The sequence below is a fragment of the Aquila chrysaetos genome, chromosome 6 (genome assembly GCF_900496995.4).
Source record: "Aquila chrysaetos chrysaetos chromosome 6, bAquChr1.4, whole genome shotgun sequence".
NCBI lineage: Eukaryota > Metazoa > Chordata > Aves > Accipitriformes > Accipitridae > Aquila > Aquila chrysaetos.
In genome coordinates this window covers 31,384,749-31,411,295 of record NC_044009.1, presented here as the reverse complement: position 1 = coordinate 31,411,295, position 26,547 = coordinate 31,384,749, and the positions used below count along the sequence as shown (strand labels likewise).

The following is a 26,547-nucleotide window of genomic DNA, read 5'->3' as shown; positions in this document are numbered from 1 at the left end:
TGGCTAGCACTCTGCCATTTTGAAGCTAACCAAGTAATCTGAATCATCAGCCTGACCGTTACGTGAGACTAAGTAAAGACTTGTAGAAAAAAAAGTCAGGAAAAGATCTATATTATCTGACTACATTACTGTGATTCCAAACAATTTAACATCAGGAAGGTCACATGAGCAAAATAACTTTAAACCAATGTGCTATATTTTTCTATTTAATTTTTACTTTATTATTTCAGTTGAAAGCAATTTTCCAGAGAAATTAGTTGCATCTTTATTTATTTAAAAAGGTAATTTTCAAAACTGAAAAAGAAAATAATCTATGGGATACAAGTGCCATTGTGTTATCTTTTCACCCTTATTTAATTGTAGTTACTTTATTTAAATACATAAATATTTACAATTAAATCTACCCAGGTATAGAGCTCACAGTTTTTAGCTTGGTTTTCCACAACCCAGATATCATTATTCATAAATCATGCCTTAGATTTCATGTGTCTGGGAGAACTGATCAAAGTAATTTTTAAAGACTCTCTCAGAATTGGTCTACTATACTTCCCAAAGCCACTGGTTTTGCCTGGCGTCATCTTCTACAATTGTACCTAGATCCCTCCATAGTTGAAAATGGCAGCTGAAAGGAACGATAGGAAGGAGCTCATGCAGTCACACCAAGGTAAAGTAGAAATAAGGAAATTCTGAGCAAGAAGATACCCTATCGAAAAGGGCCCAAATAATGTGAACTGTTTGAAGGAAGAGGGAGGAAAAAAGATAAAGCTAATGATGAACTGTGAACGGTATAGTGGATTCTTTCTCCTGTGCAGTTCATGTTGTCAAATTTAATATACATTTGGTCCCACAGGCTGTGCTTAAGCAAATTGTTCTACTAGGGGTAGATCTGGTTTCAATGGTGATCAAATAAACAATTATTGTGGTGTAAGTGGGGAATAATAGCTTCTGGCAGGGGGCGGAGAAGGAGCAGCTGCAGGCAATAATTACTAAACTGAGATGTGAATTTAATGGACTAATCCAAATAGCCAGAGTTTCAGGAATGGCAAACCTGAAATGAATGATACGCATTTTTTTAAGTTTACATCTCTACAAAAGTTGAAATTTTTGTGTCTGTTTTGACAGACAAAAATGTTGGCAAAGAATGATTCGGTGAAGCATTAAGGATCTTCACAGTAGAAGCACTTGCAGGGGGGAACTGCATGATAAACTGAAATGCTGAGATATACTTACATCAGGGTTATTTTTACTAAAGTGTTTTGCTGTTGTTTTGTTCTAAGCTAGATCACTTTGGTGATTGTTTATAGTGTTATACTGGGGCAACAAACTGCAGCACAGGGATGGGAATGAGCAACTGTGCATTGGAACCTCTTAAGTCACATCTCCATCACAGAAACTGTTGTGAAATGGGAAAAATAAAACAGCTTTTATGAAGATAGTCCAAGGCAGACAGAGAGTAGGGTGATGGGACACATACACATGGTACAACAGGACTTATGTGATCTATTCAATAAACACAGAAAACCTGCCTGAAACACCAATGTCTCAGGATGTATGTTAGGATATGGAGGTTTCAGCAGTAATGGCACCTTTGGGAGTACTTGCTCTTGGCTGTTTCTTCCTTCCCCTATACTGTAACTCACCATCTTCTTCAGCTGTGCTGATGTAACTTGAGCAGGCTGCATCATGAACAAAGTCGAGGAACTAGTCTGTTTTTAAAAAGGTTAATTTGAGTAAGTTTGGGAACAGGCGACGAAGGAGCACTGGGGGCACAGTGGTGAAAGAGAGAATGGGAGATGCCTAATGTTAGTACTGTCAGTGAAATCGTGTGTTGTGTAATGAGAAAAACTGAACTGTAAAATGTGCTGTGACACAATGGAGAGCAAATATGAAATTGTGATTATATCCTACAGTGTAGCCAGAACAAATAGTAGAATTCTGCTTTCTTATCACGAACATCAGAAGCTGTGTATTACTCTGACCTTTCTGCAGGCTGGGATTTGTGGGCTGTATTTCTCATCCTGCAAATACTGAAGAGAATATAAATTTGCCCTAGTTGATTAAGCCTTTGTTTAGCTGTATCCATATCCTTGTGTCTCAAGTTTTCTGTATCTGACAGTTCGAAGAGGCGTGAGGCTCAAAACTTCCACTTTCTTTATGGAATTTCTAACTCTATCATCAGTTGGAGTTAGCATCAAACAAACATTTTAAGTGTCTCTAGCTGAGAGAAGAGGGGAAGGGGAGCATATATGTAAGGAAAGGCCATAAGAAAATGCTGCTCGTTTCAAAGTAGAACAGAATTTTCTATTCCTCTGTATCCATTCCCAAAGAAGTGATTCCTATATAACCTCTGTCAGGAAGAGGATGCAGAATACAGAGGCAGAGTTGCTCAGCTGGCAGCTGATAGGCAGCTCTGGCATTGGCACAGAGAGAGGTGCAGCCCAATTACCTTGGACTGGAGGAGAGGTCAGTTCCATGGAGAAAGTTGAGCAATGCATTTTTCATTTTTCATTTTGGTACACGTTTATATTGCACTGTGCAGTTTATTTCCACCTCCCCCCCCCCTTTTTTTTAAATGGATACAGCATGCAACTATAATATGTTTGAATAATTTTAGATTACTTTTGTCCCATCTGAAATTGTTCTTGCTTTCATTTTATTCAGTGCTTCTGTGGCACAATTTTCTGTAAGGTCAGATTTATCAAGCTTTCACATGTGCATTGGGGATTAACAGGATGGGCAATTTCCATAAAACACATTTCTAAACACATTTTATAAATTCAGTTTCAGTGTCATAATGAAGAAGTTGCTTAGGCTCTTAACAAATGACAGAGCAGTTTTTAAATGCTTCATATGCTGCAGCGCTTGACGTAAACGGAAGCAGCTTATCTAAAACCCTGACACTTAATGTAGCCTTACTTCTCCCAAATCATATGAAATGAATAAATTAGACAAAGAATTTAGTTGGTCCTGCATGTGAAAACGAGTTCATTTATTTGTGATGTTGCCAGTCAATCATGGTGTTCTGTATATATAAGAATATTTCCTAATTTTGTCAGAACTGGTATTTGACCTAGTTGTTACATGACTGTTAAATGATATTGATGCTGATACCCCTCTTGGAAAGAGGTGTTCAACTAAATGTGCAGAGGGAGTTAATCTTTTTTTATCTTAATGTTATTCCAAATTAATTTTTTCCCCAAATTTTACATATAAATTAAAAACTAAAGGTGAGAAGTAATTTAAGAGATGTCTATGGCTTTAAAGTCATTACATAATGAGGGTTATTTTAAAACTCAGTGTCATAGATCTTAAAATAGACCTAGCCATAGGTAAAAGTAGGATTAGAGGGACTTAGTGAGATTAGCATCTTCATTGCCTGTATAATTTTGAAAATGAGACTTGGTAGTGTGATACAAATTTTTGCCCCCTTTGTCTCCTTTAGGATTCAATATACTGATTTTTAGAATATTTGTTTTTTGTTTAGGATGCTCCCATATATAAATATGTATATTTATCTATGTTAGTGTTTTAAAACAATCCTTTTATGAAATGATTGATTATAGCAAGAGGCTTTATGGATAGTGTTTATTCTGTAGCTCTTTGGGTTCATTAATTCAAAAGGACCAGTTAGACCGTGTTTTCTGTGACTTCATTTTATATGACCAATCAACCAATACATTTGTGCTCATTCTCACAATTGAGTGTGTTGCATAAAATGACCAGAAACTTTAGCCATGTAATAAAATTATTGTTTCAGAATGTGCCTTAATGAGCTGGGAGACAGGGGAAGGAGAGTAGTTAGAAAACATATAGTTGGGTAACACATTTAGTATGACGAAAAGTGTTCTTTTAATCCTCCTCTTGTATGACTGCTTCTGCATGTTAAAATTCTTGTCACAGATGACTCCTAACAGTGCCTTTTGTAGAGAGAAGGCTGAGTTTTCATGAAATCAGTAGCTATATAGGGGTCTCTCTCCAAAAGCAGCATCATGTTTATGTGCCTCGGAGGTGATAAACTGCTTGGATCCCCAGAGCTATTAGAAGGCACTAAGGATATTATGCATGCATCCACATCCCACTGCATGTGGACAACCTTTTCCAGTACGTGGTCTGCAAGAGCTCAGTTCGTCTGCTGTGTGTGTGGTAGATGGCACCAAGGGGAGTTGGTGTCTTCACAGAGGCATCAACTAAGCTATTGGAGTAGCCAGTGCCAGCTGAGTTGGATCAGAGGAAGAGTTTGGTGCTCTTGGAAGAGAGGCAGTAATTGGATCCAACAATAGTTCACCAGTTGTGCTCTGAAAGGGCAGAGCTGAGACAGAAGAGGGTTTAAATGTCTTGTCTGTATGTTTCTTTCCTCAGTCTGAATCTGGTTGTACAGAAACTTGGGCACTTGCTGCAGGGCTTAAGAAAGCCTCGCTGGGAAACTCTGTGCTCCACAATGTCTTGCAGAACAACCAAAAGGAGGAGAGTGAGGCTGTGCTTTTGGGTGTAGATCTTAATAAGGATATATGTATATTTTCAATACAACTATCTAGCACTTCATCAGTTGTTGTTTACCTGCAGGACAGTTAAGATTGCTGGAACAAAGCATGAAGCTGACCTTGAAACCGTAGTAGGCAGATGTGTTTTGATTTCCTGACATTCTCGGGCAGTTTTTCTGGAGGGCCCAGTGAAGTGCCACATGACGTAGAGGCCTATAGCTGCCCTCAGTAAGGGAGGCCCCTGCCAGGAGAGGGAGAGTTGTTTTCCCGGCAGTTTCTGACCAATGAGAAGAATGGCAAAAGAGGAGGAAAAAAAGATTAAAAAGCATAAGAAGCGATAGGAAGAAAATGCCTTTCCAGGAGGACAGCATTTCAATGACACAGCAATTGAAAGGAACTCGGTAGCCTGTGGTGCTTTCCTTCGCAACATTTACATCCATTTGTAAGAAGCTGTTGAGGACTCTGTTTTCCATGGGAGATTCAGGGTCAGTTATACTAGGGCCTCACGATATAGCTCCTGTAGTATTATAGATAAATATCTCAAACAGATATCTCCTCCTCAGTTACTCCATTGGCATTCAACAGCCAACCAGCTAGCACCACCACCATTTGTAAATGGGAATAAGAACCCAAATAGCAACCCAAATAGCACTTTCTTCTGTGAATGTTGCGGAAGGGGAGAGGTGACAATGGAGGATGCATATCGCATTGTACCAACTGCTCCTGCTTGAGATCTCCTACATGCTCCATATCAATTAAAGAGGGGAGAATGATTTTTTTTTTTTTTTTTTTTGCCATTTTGATTTTTCGCCTTTTTGACTCAGAACCTACAGAATATTGTTGGTTGGAATATTGTTGGCTATTCCTACACGAAACTAGAAAAATACTATTTCCTATTTGTAAGTATTTTCTGCTTTTAAGTATGAGACTACAAGGTGATGTTAATTCATTCAGTGAATCTGAATAGTTCAAAAGTTTGCAGTATCTCTTTATGTGCTTATTTGCTGTCGTCCTAGCCATATAGGGTTTTTAATAAAGACTGTGTGTAAGATTGCATAATCCCACCTGTGATGGCTGCTTGAGTCTTCATTTCCTTAGAGAGAGGAAAGAAATACTTTTTCTAAGGTCTCAATGTTTTCCAATAGGAGCAATCCCTGTAATTTGAGGATTCATTGTTGTTACAGCATGGATATATGTATACATGTGAAATGCCATGCTTTGAACACCGATTAAATTATTATGTTAATATACCGTGTATTTTCTTGTTTTAGAACGTAAGTTCTAAAAGTGAAATACTGGCTGTTCCTTCAGTCTGTACATAGAAATAACTAGTTCAGGCAGTTTTGGAAAGTTTTAAAATACTTTAACAAGCATCAGGTACCCAAATGGTAATTTCCTCATGAGTTATTACAATCCATTAGTAACATTAAATGGTTTTAAAATCGAGATCAGTTAGCAAATTGTCAGGTATTTGGCTTCTGTAAGCTTGATATCAAATGTAATACTATTTAAAACAAAAAGCAAAGTAAAATATGAAAATGAAAAATGGCTTTATAGTATCAGAAGTGATTTTCTTGGGTTTTCTTTCCAGGCTAAGTGAAGAGCAGCCAGAAGTTCCTGTGCTTTACAGAGACGTCTCATCCCTTTTGCTTATCCAGATTTTAACCATGCCTCAACCATTGCACAAAGGTATGTTACAAAAATACGTATATTTAGATGATTATGTATATGAGACTGCATTCATGGTGATTTCCAGGATGGTAAATCATAGCTGGTCTGCTGTGTATTCTAAAATAATGTTTTTGCCTTATCTACAGAAGGTGGCATTGAACAGAAGTTTTTGTTGCAGGTTGACAGGCTTATCTGTGTCCCCTGTCTTCTCACCTTATCAGTCAGCCTATTCAGTAAAGATAGAAGAGCTGAGCAAAACTACCAAGTACTTTTACTGAAGGAAAAGTGTCCTTTGTTTGACCTTCATCTCTTGGCTTAGAGGGGCAGCTCAGTACTTGAAGTTGAACTGAGTGAACTAAGGGTGAAAGATTGTAATTTAGTTTGAATTTCAGAGTTTAAATTGCAGCAGTCTTACATAATAGGACGTTGTATATGAAGATGGTAATTGCTGTAATGCAGCAACTTCAATAGAGAGCATATAATATAATTTGGAATAAATATTAAATAGATATTTAAGAACCAGATTTTTCCTTACTAAAATCAAAACTGATTTAAAACCTGAATTTCTTTTTTTCTATAAAAGGAACAGTTGAACCTGGTCCATCTTGCTAATAGACAGTGTATGCTCCAGAAGATGGTGTAGTTCAGACCCTCTGGTCTCTGGCTTGGTTATTTATAGTTATACCTTTATTTTAAAACAAGAGCAAACAAACAAGTATCTTTTTACTACTTCACTGACAATGAACAGAATATCTGCTTTGCGGTCTGTGTGGCAATTTTGATGTCTACTGAGTTTCGGTAATTTGTGAATAGGTAAATACAGGGACTGCTCTTCATGCATACACCTAACTTACAAAATATAGTAGAAATTCCGTTTGTCCTTAAGGGGTGTTCAGTCGTCACTGTTGAATGTTCAGATTCAGCTCATGTGACTCTGCATGTATCTGTTAACATTGCGGGTTGTGGTTTTTCAATTCAATGTATGTGTTTATGGATTAAGTATGTCCAATAAATTATTAGAATATGAAAATACCAGGAGAATAAAATATTTTTTAATAGGAAGCCTATTGTCAAATACATACTTTTTTGGTTTTTACTACAGTTTAACTTAAATTAACTTTTATTGGAAGGACTTAATAAAAGCAGTAAACAAAAGTTTAACAAGACTAACGTCTTCTGAAATAACAGGGAAGGGAGTGGTGAAGCCAAAGTACAAACAGTGGTCTTTTTGTAGTTTATATTCAAGCATTGAAAAACACAATTTACGAAAGTATGCCTTATCCTAGGAAATAGAACTTTCAATTAATAGTAAGGCATCCTGTGGAGAATTCTGTAAAATACCACATATCAGCAGCACGTTTTGCCTTTGCTCTTAGGTTTAGCCTATGTTGCAGTTGAAAGGGAAATGGCAAGTGGCAGGCAGAAGATGAATGTAACCACTTCAAATCTACGAAGCATTAAATTGGAAATAAATTGCCATTTATCTTTCTAATTTTTGTTTCATCAAAATGGTTAGGCAGAATAAAAAAAGTCTTTCATGATTTCTTTGTCCTGAGGTGTAGAATGCAGTTCAGAAAAATAGGTAATAACAAATTTGTTTAGAACTTTTGTAATGGATGTGTAGGTCAAAGAGTTGAATTTGGTATCATTAATTCTTGGTAGAGAGCTGAGGCATGAAAAGGTAAAATGGCTTGTGCAGGGTCACATGGCAGGTCAGTGATAGGGGTGAACAAAATCTATGTTTGACCCTACTGCTTCCTGAACTTTCTGTGCTGCTTTGGCGTGATTGTGGGGTGCAGGAGCTGTGGACTTCGCTGGACATCAGTATGCAGGCAGAAGGTTGATGCCTGTGTGCGCTGACAGGTATTTCCAGTATATTCCTTTAACAGTAGACTTAACTACATTGCAAAAGAGGTGGTGTTGCAGTCTGGTGCAGAATGCCATGGTAATGGTGTTAGAACACTAACAATGAAGGAAGAATCTGTAGGGTTTAGAATCCATGAAAGATTTTCTTCCCCTTTTAGCATGGATGCTCTCCAGTAATGGTACTGGTTTTGCAGTATCATTTATTAGGTATGCTGATGTATTCAGAAAAACCCTATTTTATCCTTACAGGAAACTAAAACTGTTAATCAACTATTAAATCTTCTTCATGTTCGTACTCAAAATCCTTTTTGTTTACACAGTGTGTTTTAAAAATACCGAGTGCTCTGTGAGGAGGACCCAAACTTCATCTCATGCCCTTCAGATATAGCACTAGGAATTGCATTAACTACCCTATTATCTGTTGGATGGGTGTTGGTATCTTTTTTCAGTCCAACATCGATTAAAGCAATAAAAATGCCATTACTGTTCAGCCTCTTCATTCAGAGAGGAAAATTGATCTGAACACATCACAAAGAAAGAACACTACAAATTAATTCTTTTTTTTTTACGGGAGAAACTTTGTGGTGGAGGTCAGAGCATTTACAAGCACTTCGCAATTTACAAAGAAGGGAATGAGGAAGATAGTGTGTACCTCCTGTGTAGTGCAACGAGCAAAATACACACTGTGTTCAAGATACTAAAACCATTTGTGATTAATTTTTTTTTGTTTGACACTAGAACATGGGCAGACCTTTTAAAGGCTTCATATGCTCAGCATTTTGAAATTGTGCAAGACTAAACATGTAATAATCCACATAGGCGTTTCTGGTTTAATTCTGTGGCAGTTGTGCAGAGGATGGACAGTGTTCATGGTGGTGTGAGTTGGGACTCTAGAAAATGAGCATTTTCTGAACATCTAGCTCCTTTCTTACAGAAATAGAAAATGGTGTTGCATATGAAGAAAGGTAGTACAGAAATGGAGACAGTGGCTCGGTAGTTAACAAAACTTAAATCTGTCCTTGTAAATTGAATTCAACACCCTCCACCACCCCTTTCTGCAACACAATTTCTGTATGCTGAACAAGTAATTTAATTCAAATTGGACATTCTTCTTTGTTACCATCAATTGTAAAAGAATTTATTTTCTCAATACCTGACTTGGGACCCCTGTGGCCAGATTTCTAGAAGCACAGAGCAGCTTCCAGTGATTTCAGTTTCTGCTTTGCTTTGAACGTAGAAAATATCATACTGTTGCAAAGTATTTAAAAATTGGGGACTGGGTGAGCCTGAGGCTAGTAGGCGCATAGAATTTGGTGGTCAACTGGCCAGCAGTGGCCTGACACTGTGCTTGGTGCCACATATGCAAGGAGGGTCATGCAGCAGCATGGGTGTTTGCCAGCATGCTGTTACACAGCCTGGCGTTGCTCTAACATAGGCCACAGTGCTGCTTTTATGAGATCCACGATCAGGGTGTGGTGGATGTGCTCCAACTTGAAAGCCGGTTTTAAGAGTTTAGCCAAACCTCTGTGGACTGTGGGAAAGGTTTTCTTCTCTGGTGTGTAACACCTAAATTCAGACCCTTTTTTTGTAATTCTAATAAGGCCCAGATGCTGAAGAACCTGACCTGCATGTTCTGACACATCTTTTTTTTCTATAAAGTTTCACTGGCATGCAACAAAAATACAGCAAGCAGCACTCAGGTGAACACTAGCACTTTTTCTTTAATGATTGGCTAAGGATCTTGACTAAATATAGAATGAATGTGATCAACCTGAATAGTATCCAATTTCAATGTGGAAGCTGAAATATTTATCTGTATGCTGGAATTTTCAATATACCTTTCATGGATTATCTGAAGTTCAGTGCTGTCTCCCTTTGTTCTGAAGTTATTTTTTCAAATGACTGTTCAAGCTTTAGATCAAGAAGAATATTTTCAAAGATTATTTATATAAAGACGCCCTTCCGAATTCACTAAAAAAGATCCTAGGTCCTTAATTTTGCATTTAGTTTGCTTTGTGGATTCTTTCCGCAGTCATTGCCTGCCAGCCTATATCATCTAATTTGATACTGAAATTAAAAGATGCATATTGTTAGTAATACACTTATTCATCTGCACATTTCTTGCACTAATGTTAAAATTAGAGTTCTAGAAGTGTTTCCTGTATAAACTTTATTTTTAAGGGGATTTGTTTAATGTAGATAATGGGATGGGATGCTGTGAAGTAATTTGGTTCGAAAAAGTTTTGTTTAAAAAAGTTTTTAAAATAGGAACATAAAAGCATTTCTCAATGTTATTCAAAAATAAGTACAAAAATTCTGCATTAGCCTCTGTTTTGATTATAACGGCCTAGCCATAATAATATAACTTATAGACTGTCAGAATATCAGATTAGGGTTTTTTATGTACAAACACAGAAGTCCTAACTGCATTTTAGTGCAGAATGTTGCACAGTATTTCATCTGCAACAGAGGGACTGACAGCATTTACACAGTTTACTCCACGGCATACAAGTATACTAGAAATCTTTAGAATTATTAAATCAAAAAGGTGATGTAGCAAAACCATAGCCTTCACCAGGGGGGCAGCAGGAAAACACCACGCAGCCCTCACGCACGCACTGTGGAAAGGCAAATAAAATCGCTCTTTGCAGTAGACAAGAATGTAACAGCTCTAGCGTTATGGATACCTACAGCTGTCAAATAATTTGCATTTTACAAATAAGAGAGAACACATAGTAATGAAAGATAATTGATTCTCTGGCTGATGTTTTTAGTATGTCTCCCACGGGATGTTTTTGTGACTACAAAATACTTGTTTTCAAAGCCTTGGCACTCATTACACAGCGTGCCGCCTCTGAGCTGCTCCTGTGATATTTTCCTAAAAAAAATAAGATGAAGTTTGTGCAGAAGTCAGGACTTTTTAAGGGTGACCCAGATGCAGGAGTGTTCTTTGTCCAATTGATGAATTTGTTCAACTCTGGGTTCTCCAAAAATTACATTCTCCAAAAATGTAGTTCATAGTCATTTATGAGTGACATACGTGTAAGTAAATACAAGAACATTAATTTATATCTAGGGTATATCATGTTTTTTAAAATAATATTTCTGGTGAATTTAACAATTAGTATTCAGTGGTGGAACAATTAGTATTAAGATGGGGATGGGGATGAGGAGTAATTATATTTAACAAAAAGCAGATTTTAAAAAAGGTAATGGTTTTAGAGGGTGCTAAGACACCCAGCATTGACCACTGTGTAATCACCTCAGCAGAACAGAATAAGAACTAGAAGGTGAAGTGGGCTATGGCAGACTGGTGAATGTTGACCAGCAGTCTAGTTTTGCTGCTGTAAGTGCAGTGGTTTTCACTCATGCTTTCACACTGTAAAATTGATCTCTATTGCTTGTACCTGCTATTGATGGAGATAGAGCTCAGTACTTGAGTTCGGTTCTAGCTACAATTATAGACTGTAGCTAAGGCTGAAGAGGCAATTTTTACAATTCTGTGAGTGCATGTGGTTTAATCTTGTAAATCTCAGTCCCAGAAAATTTACTAAAAGCTTGGCTGCTATTATTCCTCAGGAGGAGGATTGCTAAGAAAATGGAGGTTTCAGCAGAGGAAAAAAGTAGGGCCTAGAGATGTAATGGGATCTGGTGAATTCTCCTTCCAGGGAAATGCAGAGAGGAAAAATCATTATAATGCTACCTGCTGTAGAATGGGGCGGATGAAGTATAGCAGCTTTTGTTGTCATGTTAAACATAAGCTCCATAGGAAGATAATACAGAAAAAAGTACACTTTTAATTACATAGTTACAAATGATCATTTAGGTGCTTAAATTGTGCTTATTGTATATCCTCAGTGACATTAAAAAGTTTCAAAATCCATGTCTGTGTTGATTTATAAACATTTGTTACATTAAAAAAAGCAATTGTTATTTCACAAATTTAATTATGTACTCAAGCCCTGACTGTGTGTGTTTTAGAACCCAGTAGTGGGTTTTGATATTAGATACAAGAAAGGAGAAGCAAGGAGTTTCATCTCCCTTACCTCCTTTTTAATTTTTACATACAAAGCTCGTTTAAATCCTTTGGGAAGAAAGAATGAATTTAACCCAATTTTTGTGAGGTGCTTATGTAAATAAAATTGTTTTGCTTGACTTCAAAGCCTGAGAGGACTTTTTAAAACCCTCATTTTTGTATACATTGTTTTAGATATATATTATAGTTATGTTTCTGCTTAACAAGTGGTATAAGTGATGATAGAAACTTCTTTGATCTGCCTAGATTTAAAAAAATCAGATTATTTGGGATGGGAAATAGAACCTAAAGTAAAAAGATTAAAAAGGACTGCTACCATATCTTCATTTCAGAGAATGATCACATTCACCTTTTCTCCTGTTCCAGTTTTAGGAAGTGTTATTTTGCCTCTGTTGCTAGCTTCCGCCAAAAGATTTCAAAGCCTTTCTCCTGCAGCCTACATGTAGGAGATAATAATCCTTTAAATATTATGAAAAATTGTAAACAATAAAGATCTTGCAAAAGCAGGTAATTTCTAAAATGACAGTCTATCTTCTGTCCTCTTCCTGTATTCACATGAGGTCCAATAAATAGGTACTCGCTGAAGAGTGATCTGCAGCAAGTCTTGTATGGCTGGATCCATATCTGGAAGTGAAGGGATAGAAACTGAAGTATGCTAAATGTCCTTCTTACAGTGATTTCTTTGGGAGCTTAACTTTTCCAGTGTTTGTATGAATGTAACTTACCCCAGATGGTTTAATCATTGCCAGAAGAGATGGTAGGATATGCATTTGCTTACGTTTACAGCACCCAATTAGTTGTAGCTATCAGTAATCAGTAGCTTAACTTGATGTAACGTTTGGACAAAATAGAATTTTCTAATATCAACGGCTCGCTAGGAGGAAGTCACTGCTGATCAGGATTAAGACGAACATATGGAGCGGTGGAAAGTTACTTGCCCTGTACTTGTTCTGTTCACTATGGCTGCCAAGTCATTTCTGAAAGCCAGTAAATGTATTTATGTTGTTTTGTATGTTTTGGGGGTTTGTACTTTTAGTATAGCGCTTCCTTTTCATTTGAGAAGCATAATTTCCATAACTAGAGACTCTGTAATCAGTATATTTGCTAAAAATATCAAGTGTTAAAAAATGACTGACTTTGTTTTACAGAACACTTCACCTGCATTATAAAAGTGCTGTTCACTTTATTGTATACTCAAGGTTTGGCAGCACTTTCTGTTAAATGCAGTGCTGAAGATAGGACGGCATGGAAAGAGTCAGGAGATCTCAAAAAGGTTGGTTAATTTACTAAAACATTTATGAAGTTTTGCTTCTGTATTTCTGGTTAAGAGTGTAACAGATACATTTGCTTTGCATATAATAATTTGCTTCTGCTTCACATAAACCCAGTAATTTTTTTCTGTGTGCGCAATTTTTGCAGGTTTTGGTATGTGATGAGACTTAAAAGCTTCACAATGAATATCTAGTTCCAGAACTGAGTTTTAGATTTGAGGCTGTATCTCTGTAGTTTCAGTCTTGAGTTTGTTGCAATGGTATTGAGTAAATGCAGCTTTCCTTCCTGTGAAATTGAAGCCTTCCTAAATAAACCATGGGCTGATCTGATGCACTCCTTTACAGTAAAAGCAGGCAAGCTTGTTGGTGAGGGAGAAAACTCTTGTCTTTTTCTTATTTGTTCATGTGATTTGTGGCTAGCCATACAAGTTTCTCTCAATATGTGGTCTAGAGTGCTCATGTGATGAAGCGGCAGAGAAGGAAATTTGTAGACTAGGCAGGTAGGTATTTCACTATCATTTCCTTGCCTTTTGATGATATTTACAAATAAAGTGAAGGCGTGTCTTGCTATTTCAGTTCAGCTGATTGAATGCCAGTTCCCACCAAAAGACACAGTTCCCTGCACTGGCATTCATTTAATCCTTCAGTTAGTTTTCTGCTCCATGGATTGATTCCCCAGGTCAGAGGAGTGCCAATGCCAGACCATGGGAAAGGATGAAAGTGTTGGGGCCAGGAGAGGAAAAGGGTAGAGGAATACCCCTTTATACAACAGCTGGGCCTTAGAATATGTTGGCTGTAAAATGAAATGCATGCTGAGAAGCATGACCTGTTTTTTCACATGTAAGTTAAGATTTGTCATACTGGTCAGTCACAACTCCAAGGTATTAAGGACAAATTATCTGCTGGCCAAACTCCTGCTATGTGGGATTTTTCTTTCTGGACTTGCATTAAGCATTTGAGATCACTGGGCAGTACTGCATTTTGTTGGCTCCCTCTCCACCCCCTTCTTTCAACATATTGTCATTTTCTTAGATTTTCAAGAACATTTGCTTGAGAGTGTTGCTGGTGAGGGGTTTTTTTTTCTTCCATTTTTCTGTTTACTTAAGTGATTCCCAAGCGATAGATAATTCTGGAGTTTAAAGTTTGTGGCAGAAAGCATATAAATAGGTTGAAGTGTTACCAGCTTATATTCTTTCATAGTCCATATGATAAACATGGACTGCCTTTTTCTTAGTAGCGGAGGTTGCAGTTTATCTGAACATATATTTACAATGCTTAATTTTCTGTCTACAGTGAGAGATTTTATTGTATGAAAATAGACTTAGGGCATGTGGTAGGTGGGCTTGCTCCCTATTAATACTAAGATGTTTTCTTATAGAAGCATGTGAAAGCATTTGCTTCACATAAAGCACTTGTACTTCAGGTTTGCAAATTACGATAACGGCTCAGATAATGGATTTATGAAGTAGCCATCTCTCTTGATATTAAAGACAGTCCATTTTAGTGGAATTTTCACTAGTGTGCCTGTCTTTGATAGATGATAAGGCCGAGTGGGAAATAGTAGCACATTAAACAGTATGTTACTGTGAATGGATGTTGTGACTTAGTGTAATTCAAATAACACAACAGATTAACTTCTGTCAGTTTGAGGATTTTGACTTTTCTTCTATGAGAAGCCCATTGAAGGCTGACAGTTTCCCAAGTGAGGAGAGCAAAAGAGGTAGGAGGTAGATTAGGAACACTCTTCCCTGCTGCATATGTGCTATACTGACAGCATCTTTCACTCTCCCTTGAAAACGTCCTCCTCCTTCCTCTTGTCTGTCTTGTGTAGATCATCTGTGTACAAAGGTCCAAGTTCTGACAGCAGCTTGGCAGTATGTGCTTGGGTTGATCTCTGCATGATCCTTCAGAGACTCCTACGCTTACTTCCTTCTTGGCTTCCATCCCACCCCAGTGATAATCCACCCCAAGTGCAGAGGCTTAGCAAAAGTCCCACATGCAAGTTTGCCCTTCCCTGGATGTCTTTCCCATTTCCTGCTCCTCCTCCTGCACAGTGTTGCTGCCTGGACCCTGTATGTGTGCGAAAGACCTCTGAGCACTGAGCATCAACCAGTGGTAATTGCACAGCTCCCTGTTCCTCTCTCCCAGCCCTTTGGCAGCCCTTCTGGTTTTGAGCCTAGCCATAGTCCTCAGATGAATTCTTTCTCTTTGCATGTCACAAGGGAAGCTGGTTTTTAATTTAGGAATCCAAGTTCTTTCTTTAAAGTTTCTTGAGGGCCAGATGGTTTAAAACGTATGGTTCAGGCTGGCTTTTTCTTAAGTGCTGATAATATTGACATTTTGATCCCGGGATGACTACACAGATCACACCTTACTTAACTTTTGTCTGTGGATAATGCCAAGTGAATCTATTTCAATTTGGTATCGGAGACATTAAACACAAGCTGAAGTCTTTCCTCTATATTCATGCCAAATGATCCAACAACATTAAGAGTTCAATTTCTCAGCAGGGCTGAGAAGTGGATATTCTACTTCTGATTCCCAACTTCATTCTCATTACCTTTGCAAGGTGCCTTATGGTGTCATAGAAGCACACTGTAAATGCCTGTGGAGTAAACTTCCAGGAATAATGTAGATGAAAGGTTTGTCCTAACTGCCTTTTTAAATATATGTTGCCTTCTGGTTCTTAGACTATGAGCATAAACAGCAAGTCTGCCTTCCCTATGCTAAAAGGTGAAGACCCCATCTAAAATTAACAATTATAATTGATGTCAAAATGCAATAAAGAAACCAACTGATTAGTTACGTACATTGTTATGTACTGAAGTCCTTATATATTTAATCTCACGTAGTTGTTTTGGAATGTTTTTTTAAAGAATCCCAGTAATGTTCCACTCCCTCATTGTTTGTTATATTGATGATATACTAACAGAGCTCAAAATTCACATCCATTTATGTATGTTTTTCCTGGGTAGAATTTACTATGACTTAGAAGAAAAATACTTACGGGAATACTGCTTTCTATCTCTGATGGTTTTCTATAATTGTTGCCTTTAAATGTAAATGCTATGGCACAAAGCTAAGTAGCTATTTATTTTTTCCACTAAATATTTTTTTCCATCTATAGTAGATATTGTTCATTCCAAACACAACTTTCCATTTTCTGATAGACTCATTTCAACTTAAAATACATAGCAAGCGTTTTGTAACTCATTCTGGTTGGTACGTTTTACAGAGTTACCTCCCCCTCCCCCCCCCGCCCCCCCCCCCCCCAATTAGTTGTCTTAGAATTCAAATTCTGTCAAAACACTATGTATCCATAAAGAGATTCTTCCTAATTTTAAAGTAAGCATTTTTATACTCACAGAAAAAATGTGGGGAATGCAACATCATTAAAGTGTTTTTATATAACACTCAGTTTAGAACATATGTAATTAAAGCAGCAATTCACATTTCACTCTGTGAGCTAAATGCAGTCCCTTTCTATAAAACTTTTTTTTTTTTTTTTTTTTTTAACCAGTGTGTATCTTTGTAGGTCAAAATTCATGTGTTGATCAAAAGGAAATGTACTTAATCACTGTTACTATTACAGGAACTTTCTCTCCTTTTCATGACCAGTGCATTTTAGATTTCTTTCCTTCTTATTTGCAGAATACATCCAGTGGAGAAAAATCTTGGGAAGTATTGCTGGGTCATGTGATTAGTGAGCTGTCTAAGGGAAAGATATATGAAGAAGAAGAGACTGAAGAATTAAGAGTGGTATTGGCAAATCTCTGCAGAATTTATCCAGCATGTCCGCTTTCTGCCTCTTATTTAATTTTTTCAACCTTGTTGTTATATGATTTTTCTCTGATCTTGCTAAAGACTGCAGTACAACTCTTTATTTTCTAGATCAAAGCACATCCCTTTGGGACAGTTTGCCTGTGTAAATCTTTCTTTTACTAATATCATATGTGGCCAGTGCTGTGTTGAGAAAGTTATTGATAAATACTTCTTATAATTGTGGGTTTTGATCATATGTATGAAAGAGCTTTCAGAAACTTGGAAAACTGAATATTTAAGTAGAAAAAACATTTGTCAAGGGGGAAAGAAAACCCAGAGTTCTTTCAGATTATTAGTGAAATGCTGGCCTTTGGAATGTATGTTTGATGCAGTCATTTATATAGTATGCTTAAAAAAACATTGGATTAATATTGGAGTTTCTTACATAGGAGCAACTTATCTGGGGCAGAATTTAGTAATTGATTCCTTCCCCTGTAGGTAAATCCTGATTCTGTAGAGTGCTATCTGCAACAGTTCTGCCTGCCTTTCCTCAGGATCACAAGCCTTCTTCAACACCATCTTTTTGGAGGGGATTTACCTAGTTGCCAGGTACAAATTGAGAGGGGTACACTCAAATGTTTCCATTTAAAAACTAGAGAGAAAAAAATTAGAGTTTTAAGGTGTCTTTTTCATGGTGTGTATTTTTTGTCCTAAGACTTTTATTTTTTTAAATTGTATTTTATAGCATTGCTCTGTAGCATTGTCTGTCTTCTGTAAATTTGTTTTCAAGGCAGTTTCCCTGAAAAATGGTACTATATTCTTAAAATTCAGCAAATACATGCTTATTTTATCAGGTCGTAGATGCCTGTCTCATAAAATACGAACATACTTTTAAAACTTGACCAGCATTTGCAGAGATGTCATAATTTCCACACAGACTGGAATTCAGTCCTGATTTTGCTTAATGCCTGTTAATACTTGGACTTTATTCTCAGAGACATTGCATCAGCGGACAATTATGTTTACATTCCGTGACTGATTTAAGTAGAGTTTGCTGCAGGTCAGCTCTCTCATTTCCTTGCCTCAAAATCATCTCATCTCTAAAACAGCTATAAGCCAGTTTGGGGTGCTAAACAGGAAGAAAATCACTGGGGAGTTTGGGGTTTTCTGTTTTCATTTGTGTTTTTTTGGATTTTGTGGTTTTGTGGTTTGTTTTTTTGTTTTGTTTTGTTTTTTTTCCTGACCAGTTTTCTTGTATTTTGAGAATCCAGTTTGAGGTAATCTGGAAAAAATGGAAGCTTTTCTGTGTCTCTGAACATGACTATTGGCATCATTGTACTAGAACGTCTTTACTTTTTTTTATTGGAATGGATACATTTTTAATAAACGATATACAAATTCAGAGTGTAGGCATTAATCTAAACCTCTCTGGTTTCGTACCTAAAAGGAAGATGAAGAATTCACAGTTCTTGCAAGCTGCCTGGGTCTATTACCGTCTTTTCAGTCAGCTCATCAGTTCACCAGTGCCTCTTGTCTCGATTGGCCAGTGCCAGCATTTGACATGGTATCACAGTGGTGCTCAGAATTGGTTTCATTTGCAGACAAACATCCAGATCAAGTAAAGGTATGTAGCAAAATTACTTTTTCCAAAGTAGTCCTAATGTGGAAGCAGCTATTTTTTGCTTGATTCACTATGCACATACACTGTTGTTTTGGATAAGGATCTGAGAACCTGACTTGTAAATGAGAGAGAAATTGTAATCAGAAATATTAGTTAGTGGATATGGTTTGGACTGGTTAAAAAAAGGAAGAAAAAAAACTATGTGGTTTTTATATGATTGCTGGAGAAAGAAAATAGAAATGCTCTCCTTGAATGATACTAAGTGTACCCATATCTTCTGCACCTGAAGCCTATCAAGGACATGTAATAGAAACTTTGTCCTTTAAGAAAATACTTATCTGTGGTTTTTCTTGCCTGTTAGACATTGTTGATATTTTTGAGCATCTTCAGTTACAATACTGAAAAAAAATCAAAAGGATAAAAGTTGTGTAATAGTTGACTGATAAAAGATGGAACATCTTCTCTGAAGGTTAAACAATACCAAGACTTGAATCAGTGCAATTGGAATATCAATTGTGAAATGGACATGTTTCAACATTACTGCATTGTTTTTATGAAGAAGCTGTATTTCAACAATTCAAGTCCCCCTCTCCTAAGTTTACAGTGTCAAAGAGGCAAGCCAGATGCATTCTTCACTCTGCAACATGATCTGCACCTGCGTTTGCATGTTTGCAGGCATGAATTAGGCTATTGTGAATGAAAATTTGAATACTCAGGTTAATCTCAAAACACAGTTGCTGCCAATCTGATAGGCATTTGAGAGAGATTGCAGTGAAACTGTGATAGCGTTCTTTCCATGATTGAAAAGGAACTGGGTACAAATGCAAATTTTTTTTTTTTTTTTTTTTTAAGTTAGGTTTTGAGGTCATACACACTTCAAAAAATTTTACACTTTGCAAGGAAGATCCCATCTGACCTCTATGCCCATCAATTTTATAAACCCAGTAAAAATGAGTAGGTTGAGGGAAAAGACATCACTGTCTAAAAAAAAAAACCAACAAAAAGAACCATAAAATTGGACAGTGTTTTTAAGAGCAAAAGAGTTATGCTTTGAAACCAGTATTTACGTAGTGCCTGCCTTATAAAAAATTTTTGAGTACTGTTAAGTTCTTAATGGCCTCAAAATTTATGTGTGCCACACAGTTTTGAAAATCATAGAATCATAGAATGGTTTGGGTTGGAAGGGGCTTTAAAGATCATCTAGTTCCAACCCTACTGCCATGGGCCCGGACACCTTCCACTAGACCAGGCTGCTCAAAGCCCCATCCAACCTGGCCTTGAACACTTCCAGGGATGGGGCATCCACAGTCTCTCTGGGGAACCTGTTCCAGTGCCTCACCACCCTCACAGTAAAGAAATTTTTCCTAATTACTAATCTAAATCTACCCTCTTTCAGTTTAAAGCCATTACCCCTTGTCCTATCACTACATGCCCTTGTAAAAAGTCCCTGTTGAGTTTTCTTGTCAGGCAGGTGTCCTCAAATACCATATACAGAGCCTAACTTCAGTACTGGTTTTGAAAGTTTTAGTCTAAATTTTAGCCAGGAGACAGCTTTCATAGTCAGTGCCAGCGTTTGGCAACAGTGTGTTGATGTTGCCAAGACAACTTAGTGTAGCGAGTGGGAGTCTTCCCTGTAGATCACTCTTAATCCTCTTGTTTTAGCTATGAAGAATTCTGCGCTAAAAAAGTGTCACACTTAGAAAACATCCTTGGGAAAAGGCTCGTGCCCATTTTGCACCTGTTACAAAAGATGAAATGTGACTACAGTTGGGGAGGGTGTGCAGCCAGAGGCTGGTGACTATTGCAAGGTGACTTTTGACTTCTAAATTTGTGAAATGCAGAAGAAGAGAGAGATTTTCAAACTGCATGCTTCCTTTCTTTGTTATTCTCTTTTCTTAGAAAATGTAAATGCATAAATGAATGTGTGGAACTGATACATTGTTCTTATCTTATCTGTAGGCTTTGCTTATCCAGGAACCTAAGTGGGACTTGCCACGCCTCCTTCAGTTGCCTGAGAATTATAATACCATTTTTCAGTATTATCACAGAAAGACTTGTACTGTTTGTACCAAGGTTCCTAAAGATCCTGCTGTTTGTCTAGTTTGTGGTACTTTTGTATGCTTGAAAGGACTGTGCTGCAAACAACAGAGTTACTGTGAATGTGTACTGGTAAGAGAGTTAATTCAAATTCTGTAATTGATATTCACACTCATGGATAGTTTTTTAACTCCATTGCTCAGTTTTGATGGTCTTCTTTCCAAAACGTGTTTATAGAGTCAAAGAATCGTAGAATACTTTGGGTTGGAAGGGATGTTTAAACGTCATCTATTCCAAACCCCAATAATAATGTTTAGTGCTTATTTCTGATAGATGGACCTAGACTGGATTCTAGAGAGCAATTTATTTACCCTTTTAAGCCCATAACCTATTTCACCTGTTCGAAAAACTCTTACAAAGCCATTGTGTGTAATGTTGATACATGGTTTTGATTCATAACTAATTGAAATTTGTCTACATTCTGATTGTTCATATATTATTTTAATTTTCCTCTGTTCTGTTTCCTTGCTTTCTGTGTACATAAGAATATCAATGTATGGGGTTTTTTTTTTCCTTTTTATAGAGTACTTTCTGATATACCTGACCATCTACCAGTGATCTACAGACTATAGCTAGATAAGCATCATTTTAAGGCCTTTGACTTTAATTCAGGAGCAAAGTTTTCTAGTCAGCATATATGTAAGTTCTTTCAGGAACCCGAATGGGACAGCATCTAGTATTGTTTTCCCTTCTATGGTAAAGGTTTGCTTTGAGAGCTGTTCTGTTTCCTACCATAGAACAGTTAGTAGAAGGCTGGAGCTACATGGTCTTTACAAAACTATGAGGGGAATTTGTTGGGGAGATATTTACAAATGGGGCATAAAGTCAAGCCCAAAGAAATTTCAGAGGGATCTTGGACCTTTTTGAAATTGTTTGAACTTGCCTTTCTCTCTCATACTGCTAATATGGTGGGAGAAGAAGGGGTGGGCAAAATTTAAAATAGAATTAACAGTTTTATTTAAGGTGTCAAGCTTCATGAAAACAGAAAGTTACAAAAAAAAGAATTAAAAATCTGTATAATTAATTACATTTTAGTATAAATGATGGGATTTTAGCCACTACTTGTAATAAAACTATATAGTAAGAGCACATTTTTTAATTGCTAAAATGAATTTAGTTAATACAGATTATGCTATTCACAGAGATGAATGATATTGAAGCAAGCAAGAATTATTTAAAAAAAAAAAATTTTTTTTTACTAGATTTGTAGAGCCATAGACTAGATCTGTGAGCATGGTGTCGTGGTTTAACCCCAGCCAGCAACTAAGCACCATGCAGCCGCTCACTCACTCCCCCCAGCCCCCAGTGGGATGGGGGAGAAAATCGGGAAAAAGAAGCAAAACCCACAGGTTGAGATAAGAACGTTTTAATAGAACAGAAAAGAAGAAACTAATAATGATAATGATAACACTAATAAAATGACAACAGCAATAATGAAAGCATTGGAATGTACAAATGATGCACAGTGCAATTGCTCACCACCCGCCGACCGACACCCAGTTAGTCCCAGAGCGGCGATTCCCCCGCCACCACTCCCCCCAGTTCCTATACTAGATGTGATGTCCCATGGTATGGAATACCCTGTTGGCCACTTTGGGTCAGCTGCCCTGGCTGTGTCCTGTGCCAACTTCTTGTGCCCCTCCAGCTTTCTCGCTGGCTGGGCATGAGAAGCTGAAAAATCCTTGACTTGGTATAAACACTACTTGGCAACAACTGAAAACATCAGTGTGTTATCAACATTCTTCTCATACTGAACTCATAACATAGCACTGTACCAGCTACTAGGAAGACAATCAACTCTATCCCAGCTGAAACCAGGACACATGGATAGAGAAAGCAAATGTTTAGTTGTACAGACTATTGTAAAAGAGGTAATATTAAGTTTTTCTGAATACTTTCTCTTGCCATCTATGAAAAATATTTGGTCATGCTATACAGTTTGCTATACAACAACAAATTCAAAATATTGTAGAGAATATTTTTGCTCTTTTTTGTTAGGCAATTCTGTTTTTACATGATAATGAATATCCTCCCTTTTTGAGTAGGGAACGATTTTTGTATGCAGGTGTTGTTATGGCAGCACAAGACATGGAGCTCAAATTTGCTGGGAGAATTTTGGGGCAGGCTATCCTTCTGTCAAACTGTTTCTTAGTAAATAATATGTGTATGTTATTTCAAGCAAAACTAATTTTTTTTTTTTTAAATCCTTTTTGTTACAAAGTTGACAGACACTAACAGAATCTTTGCATCTTCCCTTTCTATACCCATATTACAGCATTCTCAAAACTGTGGAGCTGGGACAGGAATATTTCTTTTGATTAATGCTTCTGTAATCATCATCATACGAGGCCATCGTTTCTGCCTTTGGGGTTCTGTTTATCTAGATGCACATGGTGAAGAAGACCGAGATCTTAGGTAATTTTTCATTATAACTGTGTTTCATCGTTGCTCCTCTGTGTAGATCAGCTTTATGTTATGCAATACATGCAATAACAGATAATAACAGATCTCTACCTTCCTTGAGTGGAAAATTCCCATTTACTTCAAGTTGGACTGACATTTTTTACTTCCCTCTGCCCCTCCACAAGGTGGTATAATCATGATCATTGAGTTACACACACCAGGCACCCAACAGACAGATTCCTATGTTGCTGTTCCCAATGATGGTCAATTCTGTGTTGCGTTGGGAAACACTTCTCTCCCAAAGTTGTTGCTTGGCCTTTAATCAAATGATGCAGTTGGATTCCAGTGAAGGGGAGGAGTGTAGCTGCCATGCGACACATGCCTGAGAGAACAAGAGATGATTCCTGGATTCTGCTATCCAAGAGGGAGGAAGGGAAGTCCCAGCAGTTACCTTATTAAAAGCAAAAGCCCCTCAACAATAGAAATGCATGCTTTCCCTGGGAAAAAAGTTGTCCAAGTATTGTGTGTTGATTATATAATGAAGCAGTTTTCCATTTAGTTGGCATATTAACCATTTGTTTTTCTTTTTTGTTTTTCTTTTTTTTCCTCTTTTTTTCTGCAGGCGTGGTAAGCCTCTCTACATATGCAAGGAAAGATACAAAGTGCTTGAGCAGCAGTGGGTGTCTCATACTTTTGATCATATCAATAAAAGATGGGGGCCACATTATAATGGCTTGTAAATCATCATCATCTTCTACACACCATATCACTGCTGTTACCGTGAATGAATGCATCTTGACTGACAATAGCTTTAATTGAATGGGAGTTTAGCTCTTTGGCTCGGGGTGGAGTGGGGTATGGGCATAAAAGGGAAATGGAACTTCATCAACATGTGAAATTTTTGCAAAATTAGCTGCTCTTGCTACTAAATAATGATACAATAATGGAAATTAAATCCTCAGAATGGTGTGAGCAATCTGATTGCACTCAGTAGTCCATTTTTCTTTTGTTTTTAAAAGCCCATTATTGTTAAGAAGCACAAATTTTACTTACAGTTGTTTAGAGGCTCCAGGGATAGCTGTCAGGTTTTTATTTTTCTCTGCATGGAGTTGAGTTTTTTGCAATTTTTTGCTGAAACAGTGTATATGTCTACTACATCTACTAAATATGTTGACTAAAATTTCTTTGCCTTTTTTGTGTTGGTTTGAGGTTTTTGCTTGATACACGTTTGTAATTAGACAGGATTTGTAAAATGATTGTGAGACTGCATGGTAACAATTGGTCTGAAAGTTGAATTTTAAAGAGTATTTCACTTATCATGAGAGGTCTATTGAAATATTTCAGGCATTACTGAAACCTTATGCATTCTCAGGAATTTCATTTTTTTTTCCTCCATAAATAAGTGAAATAGCTGTAAATTAGGTATCTTATTGCTCTTAATGTAATCCAGAACACATATTCTTTCTTTCTTTTTTTTTTTTTTTTTTTTTTGGTCTTTTCTTGAATGGAGATTTTTTCCCATATCAGTTGAATAAACTGTTAGTGATAACACATACAGAAATTGCTGTATATACAGAATTTGTATGGTGCCCAACATAGCAGATCCCAGTTACGACCATAACAACCATAAGCCTGCTTGTCATTTCAAACCAGATGTACTTTTCAGAATGATTGGATTGGAAATGTGCAGGCTATTCTGCAAATGAAACATAATTTTGTATCTTTCCTGTCACTTCAGGAGGTTCCTCTATATTGTATTTGTTTAGAGTAATCACTGTTCTTTCTGCTTGGTTTCCTAAAAAGGAATAAAAAAAAAAAAAATCAACAGAGATAGCCTAGATGAACAACCAATGCATGTGCAGCCTCAGTGGATGAATGCCAAAACAGTTTATGCTTAGAGGGCTGAAAAATTCATGAGAACAAGCATGACTGGGCTAAACCCCACAGTGTAAGTAGGTAGGAAAGATTATAGTTAAAATACTGGTATGTAATATATTGCTACTAATGTTTTTCACAAGTGTTGGACATTTGTTGGCTATTTCGTACAGTACTACCAAGCAGTTCCTGGTAGTTTTGACTTTCCTAGTTTGTGTGTAAAATAAAATTTATATGTGTAAAATAAAAACATCGTATGATAAAACCACATATACAATGAAAACAGTTCCCCAGTGGAAGTCATTATCTAGTGAAAAGTGTATAGGGGAAATAAAATGACTGTATAGCAATCAAGGAGAATGGACAGAAGGAAAAGTAAGTAAATACAATGAGTTTTTCTGGATACCTGCAATTCAAAAAAACCCACAATAAAGGATGCTGGTTTTTATACATACATATAAATATATATATATATATTTCAAAAGTATTACAGTACTTCCTGTAAGATTAGAATTACTCTGTTTCACCAACTAAATGGCTATGTCTTTTCCAAAATATTACTTTTTTGATACTGTATTATAAGTTCTGCCTGTAATATTTTTGCATTGCTCATTATGAATATCAGGCCATTTTGTAAGTGTGGTTAAAGAGCAAAAAGATTCTTTACATCTCCAGCATAACATTATTACAGGGCTCATGAACTTGAGTAATCTGTAGTTTGAAGCTCCCATGCTATATTTACAAGAGATAATGTATCCAGAATTTGATTACTATGTTTTATTTAAAATGGAATGTTGTCTGGTTGTGCATATGGATGTGAAGTAAAACTATTAGCCTTAACTTTAAGATTTGGGTATTTCATAGTGTTTATTTTAGTACTGGTGAATTAGTCACCAGTCAATTTAAAAACAAAACAAAAAAAATCACTTCGTTGAAAAATTGTACTTGAATATCCTTGCATGCTGCTAAACAAGAATTTTGATTTCCCCCATAACTTTTTTAATCCTACTTTATTAAGCTACCCTTGAAAAATAACAGGTCCAAACTAGAGTGGTGTGTGCGTGTATTACTCAAATGTTCTGGTGTGATATCCTGTATGAATGATCATTTAAGTACAGTACATTACTGTAGAATCTAAATCAATCTTTATAACACATCAGAAGAGTATAAAACTAGGAATACAGTAATTGACATTGTAAGATATGTTAATAAAAGTCTACTGTCAATCTGTGTGTTCGTGAAATTTTTTCTCTCTACCCCAGTCATCCAAAATGTAGTTATTATTGCATTCCACCTGATAGCCAGGCAGTTACTTAAATGTCAAAAGCTTATGCATGCAAAGTACTTTGCATAGAGAGTAAATCTGCTATGTTTTTTTTCTTTTTGTTACTTACACACAGTCATGTATTTTGTATTAGTAATTTGGATTATTTTATTTTACTCGTAACTATACCACTTAAAGTT

At 36.8% G+C, this 26,547-nt stretch overlaps 1 protein-coding gene across 7 annotated transcripts in view; it reads left to right on the top strand.

The window, feature by feature from the left end:
• The window catches only part of UBR3 (ubiquitin protein ligase E3 component n-recognin 3), a 119,658-nt gene extending 93,349 nt beyond the window's left edge, over positions 1–26,309 (top strand). For 4 of the 7 annotated variants that reach the window (XM_030018952.2, XM_030018951.2, XM_030018950.2 and 1 more), the window contains 8 exons: positions 6,072–6,170; positions 13,203–13,327; positions 16,977–17,084; positions 17,586–17,696; positions 18,535–18,711; positions 20,668–20,877; positions 23,081–23,220; positions 23,831–26,309. In XM_030018952.2, coding sequence (XP_029874812.1) covers positions 6,072–6,170; positions 13,203–13,327; positions 16,977–17,084; positions 17,586–17,696; positions 18,535–18,711; positions 20,668–20,877; positions 23,081–23,220; positions 23,831–23,948 — 1,088 coding nt within the window. In that variant the 3' untranslated portion in view covers positions 23,949–26,309. The remainder of the gene's footprint in view (positions 1–6,071; positions 6,171–13,202; positions 13,328–16,976; positions 17,085–17,585; positions 17,697–18,534; positions 18,712–20,667; positions 20,878–23,080; positions 23,221–23,830) is intronic. The other 3 variants (XM_030018947.2, XM_030018946.2, XM_030018948.2) reach the window with 2 other exon arrangements.
• Positions 26,310–26,547: the final 238 nt, after the last annotated feature.